Source organism: Oncorhynchus gorbuscha, linkage group LG04 (genome assembly GCF_021184085.1).
Source record: "Oncorhynchus gorbuscha isolate QuinsamMale2020 ecotype Even-year linkage group LG04, OgorEven_v1.0, whole genome shotgun sequence".
NCBI lineage: Eukaryota > Metazoa > Chordata > Actinopteri > Salmoniformes > Salmonidae > Oncorhynchus > Oncorhynchus gorbuscha.
Window position 1 is genome coordinate 36,378,901 of NC_060176.1, and position 12,208 is coordinate 36,391,108.

The window sequence follows — 12,208 nt, forward strand, 5'->3', positions numbered from 1 at the left end:
CTTAGAAAACTAAATGTCAGACAATAGATACAACTACTGGAGAAAGACACAGACATACCTTTTACTTTTGTAGACTAAGGTACTGTCAGGGATCTAAAAGTGCGATCATTTTGTACCATACGGTATGTCCAAGTACTTGTTTAGTTAGTATACTGTATATTCAGTCTCCAGGCTTAATTGTTACCACATCTGCATATAGGTTAGACAGAGAAAGAGAGACGGCTTGTGGACGAGATTCAGTCAAGTTGATTCAAACATGTATATTATTTTCCCAATAGATTGGAACAGCTCAGATTGGTTTCTGTTACATTAGATATGCACTGACTACATGAATTCTACAAAAATAAATTACATGTTTCCAATTTAAACTAAAGAAAAGATTGACAAATGTTCACAAAAAGATAACAATTTCAATGTTTCGGAGTGGGTACTGTTCCCCCTACTCATTACTAAAATACATAAAGGTAACATAAATTATCTATTTAACAGTGAGCACAAACCAACGTCGAATAAGGCTATAATAGCTAGCTACATTCCATGATTTTCACTGTGCAAAATACTTTATCCAGATGCTGGCAGAAGACGACTTCAATCAATAAGTACAGTTTACAGATGACATATAATAGAGATCTTTGAGTGTTTCAACTGCCCATACGGGCCAGTTCGTTGAGTGCTGCACATTCTTTAAACACACTGACGTATTTAAGGCAAGCATTTACACCATGTATGTCTTTGTTGTTACATATAGATATACAAGAAAAGGTTTGCAAAATTCCGGTAATTTGCCCAAAATTCCTAGGTTTTCTGGATTTCTCAGTTGGAGAATTCCCGGAATCAGGAGGGAATAAGCAGGAAATCCAGACCACTAACCCGGATTTCTGGAAATCCTGGGAATTCTGGGAAAGTTACTGGAATTTTGCAAATTGCAACCCTATACAGGAAAACACTGGTGCTGAAGATTACACAACAAAATGGAATGTCATGATACAGATTTTGGACAGTGGATATTAGTATTCTCAAAGATTTCTTGCCTTTCATGTTCTAACAATTAAAGGACAAAATATAGATTTGTTTTCCCTGAAAATAAAACTACCAGTATGTCAACATATTCATTTGAACAGAACTGTGTTGATTTTGAAAAGTAAAGGCATACTCAAAATGGCCTAATTTTGTCATGACTCATAAATCATGACAGAAAGAAGAAAGATTGAGAGCGAGAGGGTACATCTCAAAAGTATTTCCTTATTCCTTGCCTTTTGAGAAGAAGGTGAGGAATCAAGGACATGAGAAATCAAGGGAAAAACCTTGAAATTCACCCAGTGCTTGAGAGAGAGAAAGACAGGGTGATGCCCATAGTGAGTTGTTGCCACGGAAAAGGGATTGTACTTGAACAGATGGTTATATAGAGGAGTGTTGACGAAATAAATATCTCCTGAGGTCTTGCTGCTCTGCTCTCAGCATTGCAAAATAATACACCCTGGACCATCAATGACATTCAGATATAATATACTTCCTGGTCTTTAAAATAAAATAGATTTTTAAAAGCCATACACTTATTGTAGAAAGTAAACCAGTTGTTTCAGTCCGTGTTTGAATACATCTCCTCTACTCCAGGAACCCTGAGTTGTGGACTTGTTTCTCTTCATTGTACATTCTAGCTCTGGCCCAGGGCATTGTGTGTGGCTTGCAGATGTAGAAGTCTCAGCATCAGCAAGCTGCATATAATGCACTGGACCAGAGCTACATACCTTCATTCGTGAGCAGCACAATGGCCCATTGTCAGATGAAGTACCTCAGTGCTGATCATTGGAGTCTATTTCAGTGGTTTTAGGTCTGACTTCACTGACCATGGCCGGGGCTGAGACTAGCTCTAGCTCAGTAAAGTCTGTCACAATTAGCTGCTGGCCCCAGATTCTGACCCACCCTGGTTATTCGGAGACTGCGATTGGTTGCTGGCCTCCACTTGTGAGCCAGCCCGTTTTTTCGGAGACTGAGATTGGCCTGGGAGCAATACCTCGACGGTGAAGCAGATGCGTTTGGACTGGAAGATACTGTAGGTGTTGTCGAACCGCAGCACATCTGAAGAAGAAAGAAAACAACATGGATGTCGCCTAAGTCAAGTCCTACACCTTTACTCCGGCCCTTGTCCTCTTTGTGTGCTTGTATGCAAGGCCTGGTTCTTAATTGCCCAGTTTCTAGACCTGAGTGGAACCTGGGTCTAGCTTTATAACATGCACCCACCTTGCTAGTTATTTGCTGACCATTCCTATGCTTGTTTGGTGACAATTTTCCCACGACCGAGCTTACATCCGCAATCGGTAGACAGTTGTCGTTTGCGTCTCTGAGCAGTGCCCAAGTAAGAATTCAATCTAATTGACATCTGATACCGCCCTCCAAATCAAAATCAAACATGGATTCCATGTTGTGTTCTAACTTTGCACACACATGTCTGTGTTTCACACCTTTTTGTCTAGCTAATCAGCCTTGCAGACAGGAAGCAGACAAGAAGTAGAATAGAGTGTGTGCGCACAAACATTGGTTTTGATTTTGAGGTGGGGTGGTAGTATCTTACAATTTGAATAAATTATTTCCTGGACAACACTTGGTGATGCAAACAACGCATTCCTTATCAGAACGATCCACTGACCACGGATATACCCTCAGAAGTAGGAAAAGTGTCACCCAACAGGCAAAGACACAGGTCTGTATAAAGTAGTCACACGGTGGGCTAGTGTTATACTGGTAGGCCGAGATCCAATCTCTGTCTAGTACCACTGGACTAGGTTCTTATGTGCCCCTACCCAAGTCTTCATGTGTCATTGTACCTCTGTTCTAGCCCACTGTAGGGCTTTTCACACTACTGAGACTAATCAAACCAAGCATTAAAGATGCTGGAACCATGAAAAATAGGCAATGTGAAAAGAAAATACCCAAGCCAGCACAGTTTGGTTTGGGATGGCACGATAGTGTAAAAGGGGTATAAAGTTTAGAAATCGCTTATGTGTCTCTGTCTAGCTGTCCTGTACTCACAGACCCCAGGCTCGCTGCAGGTGAGAGAGCCGTCTTCGGGCACCAGGTGTGCGTTGTATCTCTGGCTGGGAACCACCTCCTGCATCTGCCCTGCATTCTGCCTCTCTCCTATCTTCCCCTTCATAAACACCCCAAAGCCGATGTCTGCCCCATCACTAGAAAACTGCCACCTGCATGGGGGGGGGGGAAGAGATATTATATTACATAATTATATATCCCGACACACCCGCATAGAATTGTTCCGAGAGCCGATCCGTGACCCGCCAAATAACATTCATTTATTTAATCGTTTTTATGACTATTCATAGGCTATGACAAGGCTATGACTAGTCATAGGTTATTATTCCCCTCCCTGCATGAGTTAATGTATATGCATGTCTAATCAACATTTAGATAAAAGGAAACTATGCCATGAAACCATGCCAGAACGAAATACATTTTTTTTTACAATGAGATGTGGCACATTGACAACTAAAATTGCTCTGAAAAAGGTTCTTCTCATTAGCCTTCTTACCTGATGAAAGCCTATAGCCGACATAATAAAACAAGACCTTTACATTCAATATTGTTTAGATAGTAAAACTGTTTAATTGAAAATCATATAAACAATTCCCAGAATCGAATATAGGATGCAAAACTACATTAATTAGTAGGCTATAACCTAGGCCTGCTCAAACATTCACCAGCGCACCGGTTTAAACTTGATATAGCCAGCGTTATGGTCTAAATCAGAGGTTCTTAAACCTTTTCAGCCTGGGACCCAAATGAGAAATTCTGTGTTTTCCTGTTAAAACCAAGCTTAGCAAAATATGCAGCTATGCATAAATATTGGTATATTTCATTGCCCTTATGCCTAAAACAAATGCAATATAGACAAAAATGATGACTTCGTCAACCATTTTGAAAAGAAGATCGACGACATCCGATCCTCGTTTGCTAAGTCAAACAACACCGCTGGTTCTGCTCACACTGCCCTACCCTGTGCTCTGACCTCTTTCTCCCCTCTCTCTCCAGATGAAATCTCGCGTCTTGTGACGGCCGGCCGCCCAACAACCTGCCCGCTCGACCCTATCCCCTCCTCTCTTCTCCAGACCATTTCCGGAGACCTTCTCCCTTACCTCACCTCGCTCATCAACTTATCCCTGACCGCTGGCTACGTCCCTTCCGTCTTCAAGAGAGCGAGAGTTGCACCCCTTCTGAAAAAACCTACACTCGATCCCTCCGATGTCAACAACTACAGACCAGTATCCCTTCTTTCTTTTCTCTCCAAAACTCTTGAACATGCCGTCCTTGGTCAGCTCTCCCGCTATCTCTCTCAGAATGACCTTCTTGATCCAAATCAGTCAGGTTTCAAGACTAGTCATTCAACTGAGACTGCTCTTCTCTGTATCACGGAGGCGCTCCGCACCGCTAAAGCTAACTCTCTCTCCTCTGCTCTCATCCTTCTAGACCTATCGGCTGCCTTCGATACTGTGAACCATCAGATCCTCCTCTCCACCCTCTCCAAGTTGGGCATCTCCGGCGCGGCCCACACTTGGATTGCGTCCTACCTGACAGGTCGCTCCTACCAGGTGGCGTGGCGAGAATCTGTCTCCTCACCACGCGCTCTCACCACTGGTGTCCCCCAGGGCTCTGTTCTAGGCCCTCTCCTATTCTCGCTATACACCAAGTCACTTGGCTCTGTCATAACCTCACATGGTCTCTCCTATCATTGCTATGCAGACGACACACAATTAATCTTCTCCTTTCCCCCTTCTGATGACCAGGTGGCGAATCGCATCTCTGCATGTCTGGCAGACATATCAGTGTGGATGACGGATCACCACCTCAAGCTGAACTTCGGCAAGACGGAGCTGCTCTTCCTCCCGGGGAAGGACTGCCCGTTCCATGATCTCGCCATCACGGTTGACAACTCCATTGTGTCCTCCTCCCAGAGCGCTAAGAACCTTGGCGTGATCCTGGACAACAAACTGTCGTTCTCAACTAACATCAAGGCGGTGGCCCGTTCCTGTAGGTTCATGCTCTACAACATCCGCAGAGTACGACCCTGCCTCACACAGGAAGCGGCGCAGGTCCTAATCCAGGCACTTGTCATCTCCCGTCTGGATTACTGCAACTCGCTGTTGGCTGGGCTCCCTGCCTGTGCCATTAAACCCCTACAACTCATCCAGAACGCCGCAGCCCGTCTAGTGTTCAACCTTCCCAAGTTCTCTCACGTCACCCCGCTCCTCCGCTCTCTCCACTGGCTTCCAGTTGAAGCTCGCATCCGCTACAAGACCATGGTGCTTGCCTACGGAGCTGTGAGGGGAACGGCACCTCAGTACCTCCAGGCTCTGATCAGGCCCTACACCCAAATAAGGGCACTGCGTTCATCCACCTCTGGCCTGCTCGCCTCCCTACCACTGAGGAAGTACAGTTCCCGCTCAGCTCAGTCAAAACTGTTCGCTGCTCTGGCTCCCCAATGGTGGAACAAACTCCCTCACGACGCCAGGACAGCGGAGTCAATCACCACCTTCCGGAGACACCTGAAACCCCACCTCTTTAAGGAATACCTAGGATAGGATAAAGTAATCCTTCTCACCCCCCCCCTTAAAATATTTAGATGCACTATTGTAAAGTGGTTGTTCCACTGGATGTCATAAGGTGAATGCACCAATTTGTAAGTCGCTCTGGATAAGAGCGTCTGCTAAATGACTTAAATGTAAATGTAAATGTAAAAAAAATAGCAATGAAATTAAATATCCATATACATATATATTAATGTTTATTTTCCCCCTTTAAAAACACTCTTACATATCGGTCTAGGTTGGAACTGTTTGCTGTTAAAATACAATAAATAATTTTCATTCTGAACTGGAATAAACTGATTGATCACATCACACATGAATAACAGAACACACACACACAGGCTTTTTGATAGTGCAACTCTAAGCATCAGTACAGATGAACAATGATCAGGCCTACTGTACATCTTGCTGTAGAAATTGTTGAAAGAAAGTTTAGGTTGGAACTGTTGCTGTTAAAAATACAATACATATGTTTTATTTTGAACTGGAATAAACTGATTGATCACATCACACAGACGTAGACCAGAAAACACACACACACAGTCCTATTGAGAGCATGTATATTCTGGGCTCCGTTCTTGACAGTGCAATACTCAGGTCATGCTCAACCTTGAAACTGTTTCTGTACTTGTTTTAAGTGTGTCAGAGTTGAGAAACCTGACTCGCATAGGTATGTGGTGCCAAACTGGACCAGAACATCTACTACTTTCTCAGTCAGGCAGGAGACAGCTGTGTTTGCCTCAAAAAGCATCTTGCTTCAATCAGTTTATTCCAGTTAAGAATAAAAAAAAATATGATTGTATTTTAACAGCAACAGTTCCAACAGAGACCAGTTTTCAACAATAATTTATACAGTAAGATGTGCATTTTTCATCTTCATTTGTACTGTTACTAGGGTTGCACTATCAGTAGCTAGCTTGCTTTGGCAAATGATAGCTATTAGCTGTGTACATGGCCAGGGGATTGTTTGAAAGATATCTACTAAATGTGGATATCTAAAGATATCCACATCTACTACTATGGAAGTTAGTTAGTGCTCCCTTACTTCTACTTATCATCACCTGTTATAAAATGATAATGCCATGCTAGCTGACTTACTTTTCCACTGTCGTAGCACTGTTTCCTGAAGCATGCTACCCTGTTCTGAAAGAACTCCCTTGGTTTACCATCATGCTGTGGATGTTTGGTCAGGACGTGTCGTTTCATTACTAAGGACTTCCCCGCACAAAACACATTGTGGGCACTCTTCGTTATACATTTCTATGAAAGAGAAACGCTCTCTGTATATGCGTTGCATGACAATTGAGCTCAGTCAGAACTTGTGGCTAGCATGAATCTATTTGATGACAGCGGTGATTGATGGCGAATGGAAATGACAAGTGAGTGGCAGACAGCGCATCATCTGCTGCTGAACCACAGCGCTGCATCGCCTGTGTCGCGGAGTAATCTTCAAGAAAACTGCAGGAAAAAAGATCAGGTAAACCGCGAAGCACACGGGCATCTCACTCTCACTCTAACGCAGCTGCCAAACTGAGCAGAGACCGCTGCTAAGCAGAGAGCGCACTTGGCCAAATCAATTCCAGTAATTAATGAAATAATTCGAAATTTACTCTGGACACATCGCGATCCACCAACCCATAATTTAAGAAAGGCTGCAAATGAATGCCTGGAGTAGCTTAATAGTTAACTGATAATAAACTCAATTAGCCTATCGTAAACAAATACCTATGTTGGCCATTTTCACATGAGCTAAGCTAGCCAGGGAAAGTACACATGGCAAAGTTATTATTATTATTATTATTATTATAAAAAGTATTCTTGTGTGGGAGGACGAAACATACATTTCAGCACCACACAAATAATGGACAGTTCCCTGATCCACAGCGTGTTAGCTTATATGTCTGCCTCATCGCTCACAGAATGGAATTCGCAACACAATGCAACACAAGTCCTGGGTCTTGTAAACCATTTTTATATCGATTTAAAATGTTTCGATCCGGATTATAATTGTTCTGAATCGCGAGCCGACCCGTGGGTTGAAAAAACGTTTTCATTTCACCCACCAACTGACATTTTTCCGGGTCAACCACGTGGAACCACGTGGGTATCGGACTCGATGCAGGGTCACCCTGCACTGGAGTTAAGGAGGTTAATAAAGAGATAGAGAGAGAGGAAAATAAAGGCGGAGGGAGGTAAGGGAGGCCGAGATAGAACAGGGCAAGTCGTGGGGTTACAGAGAGGTAAGACAGAGAAAGAGGGAGGGGTAGAAAGAAAGAAATAGCGGTAGTAATATCGGCCCACTCACCTGAGCACACAGCCAGGGAAGAGGATCTCATATTCTAGCTGCTGTGAGGAGCCACGGCTGACTGTTAGACACTGTTCATAGTCCACCTTCACTGACTCACGAACATAGTAGGACGTAGGCACTGTCCCAGCATAGTGGATCTTGAATACACACATATATATAGACAGAGTAAGAGGATGGATAATGTGGGGTTACAGTGGCTTGCGAAAGTATTCACCCCCTTGGCATTTTCCTATTTTGTTGCCTTCCTTACAACCTGGAATTAGAATGGATTTTTTTTTTTGGGGGGGGGGGGGGGTTGCTTTAGCAGTATACTTAGGGTTATTGTCCTGCAAATCTCTGGAAGACTGAAACAGGTTTCCCTTAAGAATTTCCCTGTATTTAGCACCATTCATCATTCCTTCAATTCTGACTAGTAGTTACCTAGTCCCTGTTGATGAAAAACATCCCCACAGCATGATGTTGCCACCACCATGCTTTACTGTGAAATGGTGTTCTCGGGGTGATGAGAGGTGTTGGGTTTGCGCCAGACATAGCATTTTCCTTGATGGCCAAAAAGCTCAATTTTTGTCTCATCTGACCAGAGTACCTTGTTCCATATGTTTGGGGAGTCTCCCACGTGCCTTTTTAAGCAATGGATTTTTTTCTGGACACTCTTCTGTAAAGCCCAGCTCTTAGTGGTCCTATGGACAGATCCTCCAATCTCCACTGTGGAGCTTTGCTGCTCCTTCAGGGTCATCTTTGGTCTCTTTGTTGCCTCTCTGATTAATACCCTCCTTGCCTGGCCTGTGAGTTTTGGTGGGCGGCCCTCTATTGGCAGGTTTGTTGTGGTGCCATATTCTTTCAATTTTTTAATAATGGATTTAATGGTGCTCCATGGGATGTTCAAAGTTTCTGATATTTTTCATAACCCAACCCTGATCTATACTTCTCCACAACTTTGTCCCTGACCTGTTTGGAGAGCTCCTTGTTCTTCATGGTGCCGCTTGCTTGGTGGTGTTCCTTACTTAGTGGTGTTGCAGACTCTGGGGCCTTTCAGAACAGGTGTATATATATATATATATATATATATACACACACTGAGATCATGTGACACTTAAATAAAGTTCAACTATGTGCAATCTAACTAATTATGTGACTTCTGAAGGTAATTGGTTGCACCAGATCTTATTTAGGGGCTTCATAGCAAAGGGGGTGAATACATATGCACGCACCACTTTTCCATTACATTTTTTTATTTTTTGAAACAAGTAATTTCATTTCACTTCACCAATTTGGACTGTTTTGTGCATGTCCATTACATAAAATCCAAATAAAAATATATTTAAATTACAGGTTGTATTTCAACAAAATAGGAAAAACACCAAGGGGGTTTTGCAAGGTACTGTAGCTGATAAAAATGCTATGAAAGTCAGCAGGACATTTTTTTTAGGGAAGAACTTACGAGGAAATAAAAAAGAAAGCTTTACTTTCTACAACTACGAATCTGCTGCGGTTACATGTTTTATCATACGCTTTTTGAGCTTCACATACTTTCAGCTGAGAAATAAAAGTCCAGAGTATCAGCCTCAGAGTTTAATTTTGTAATTTATTTGCTATAATAACAAGACCAACAATTTTCTTTAGACCACCTTACTGGCTAATGATCTCATCTTCCTAAACAGTCTGAGCCCTCAGCTCAAGAAAACCAAGGATTTGAGAAATACTGACACACCAAACACAGACGGAAGTTAAAAATGCTGCTTGCAGCAGTAATTGAGAACCACCGGGGGGCAATAAGGGGTGATGTATTCCATTTGTGAGTGAAGGGTGAGAGGGATGGTTCACCTCAACCATAAGCAGAGGGCAATTAGCATTGGTCCACAGTCAAATCACACAAGACCATTCATTACATGTCTAGCATAACACAGCAAGCCATGGGAAATGTTGAGCTGAGGATAGCTGCAGACACAAACAGGACCTTGATCCAAATGCATTTGTGGCACTGTCGGCGGTAAAGGTGTTAAAAATTATCTTTAAAACTTGACTGACTGTGCACAATCAGCCTGTAGTGTACACACAGACCCAGTCTGATCTCCCTCTACAGCAAATAAGCTATAAATGTCAGATGAAACAGATCATTGTTTAAAATATCTACAGAGGTCCATTATCAGCAACCATCACTCCTGTGTTCCAATGACACGTTGTGTAGGCTAATCCAAGTTTATTGTTTTAAAAGGCTAATTGATCATTAGAAAACCCTTTTGCAATTATGTTAGCCCAGCTGAAAACTGTTGTTCTGATTAAAAAAGCAATAAAACTGGCCTTCTTTAGACTAGTTGTGTATCTGGAGCATCAGTATTTGTAGGTTCGATTACAGGCTCAAAATGGCCAGAAACAAAACTTTCTTCTGAAACTCGTCAGTCTATTCTGGTTCGGAGAAATTAAGGTTATTCCTCTAGCGCCTCTTCAACCTCAGGAGGCTGAAGAAATTTGGCTCGTCACCAAAACTCTTGACAAACTTTTACAGATACACAATCGAGAGCATCCTGTCGGGCCGTATCACAGCTTGTACGGAACTGCACCGCCCTCAACCGCAAGGCTCTCCAGAGGGTGCTGCGGTCTGCACAACGCATCCCCGGGGGCAAACTACCTGCCCTCCATGACACCTACAGCACCCGATGTCACAGGAAGGCCATAAAGATCATCAAGGACACCAACCACCCGAGCCACTGCATGTTCACAACGCTACCATCCAGAAGGCGAGGTCAGTACAGGTGCATCAAAGCTGGGACCGAGAGACAGAAGCTGTTTTTCAATCCCAAGCCCATCAGACTGCTAAACAGCAATCACTAACTCAGAGAGGCTGCTATCTACATTGAGACCCGATCACTGGCCACTTTAATAAATAGATCACTAGTCACTTTAAACAATGGCACTTTAAATAATGCCACTAAAAATGTTTACATATCTTACATTACTCATATCACATGTATATACTGTATTTTATACCTTCTACTGCACCTTGCCTATGCCACTCGGCCATCGCTCATCCATATACTTACAGTTGAAGTCGGAAGTTTATATACACCTTAGCCAAATACATTTAAACTCAGATTTTCCACAATTCCTGACATTAAATCCTAGTCAAATTTCCTGTCTTAGGCCAGTTAGGATCACCACTTTATTTTAAGAATGTGACATGTCAGAATAATAGTAGAGATAATGATTTCTTTCAGCTTTTATTTATTTCATCACATTCCCAGTGGGTCAGAACTTTACATACACTCAATTAGTATTTGGTAGCATTGCTTTTAAATTGTTTAACTTGGGTCAAAACGTAGCCTTTCACAAGCTTCCCACAATAAGTTTGGTGAATTTTGGCCCATTCCTCCTGACACAGCTAGTGTAATGGAGCCAGGTGTATAGGCCTCCTTGCTCGCACACACTTTTTTCAGTTCTGCCCATACATTTTATATAGGATTGAGGTCAGGGCTTTGTGATGGCTACTTCAACACCTTGACTTTGTTGTCCTTAAGCCATTTTGCCACAACTTAGGAAGTATGCTTGTGGTCATTGTCCATTTGGAGACTCATTTGCGACCAAGCTTTAACTTCCTGACTGATGTCTTGAGATGTTGCTTCAATATATCCATATAATTATCATTCCTCCTGATGCCATCTATTTTGTGAAGTGCACTAGTCCCTCCTGCAACAAAGCACCCCCACAACATGATGCTACCACCCCTGTGCTTCACAGTTGGGATGGTGTTCTTCGGCTTGCAAGCCTCCCCCTTTTTCCGCCAAACATAATGATGGTCATTATGGCCAAACAGTTTCATCAGACCAGAGGACATTTCTCCAAAAAGTACGATCTTTGTCCTTATGTGCAGTTGCAAACTGTAGTCTGTTTTTTTAATGGCGTTTTGAAGCAGTGGCTTCTTCCTTGCTGAGCACCTTTCAGGTTATGTCGATATAGGACTCGTTTTACTGTGGATATAGGTACTTTTGTGCCTGTTTCCTCCAGCATCTTGACAAGGTCCTTTGCTGTTCTGGGATTGATTTGCACTTTTTGCACCAAAGTACATTCATCTCTAGAAGATAGAACGTGTCTCCTTCCTGAACGGTATGACGTCTGCGTGGTCCCATGGTGTTTATACTTGCGTACTACTGTTTGGAAATCGCTCCCAAGGATGAACAAGACTTGTGGATGTCTACAATTTTTTTTCTGAAGTCTTGGCTCATCTCTTTTGTTTTTTTCCATGATGTCAAGCAAAGAGGCACTGGGTTTGAAGGTAGGCCTTGAAATACATCCACAGGTTCACCTC

General features: G+C 42.8%; 1 protein-coding gene across 5 annotated transcripts in view; it reads right to left on the reverse strand.

Moving 5' to 3' along the window:
* Positions 1-240: 240 nt before the first annotated feature.
* LOC124034015 (SEC14-like protein 2) overlaps positions 241-12,208 on the reverse strand; it is a 44,797-nt gene continuing 32,829 nt past the window's right edge. For all 5 annotated transcript variants that reach the window (XM_046346639.1, XM_046346637.1, XM_046346638.1 and 2 more), the window contains 3 exons: positions 7,903-8,042; positions 3,031-3,200; positions 241-2,079 (listed from right to left, as the gene is read on the reverse strand). In XM_046346639.1, the coding sequence (XP_046202595.1) occupies positions 1,895-2,079; positions 3,031-3,200; positions 7,903-8,042 (495 nt within the window). In that variant the 3' untranslated portion in view covers positions 241-1,894. The remainder of the gene's footprint in view (positions 2,080-3,030; positions 3,201-7,902; positions 8,043-12,208) is intronic.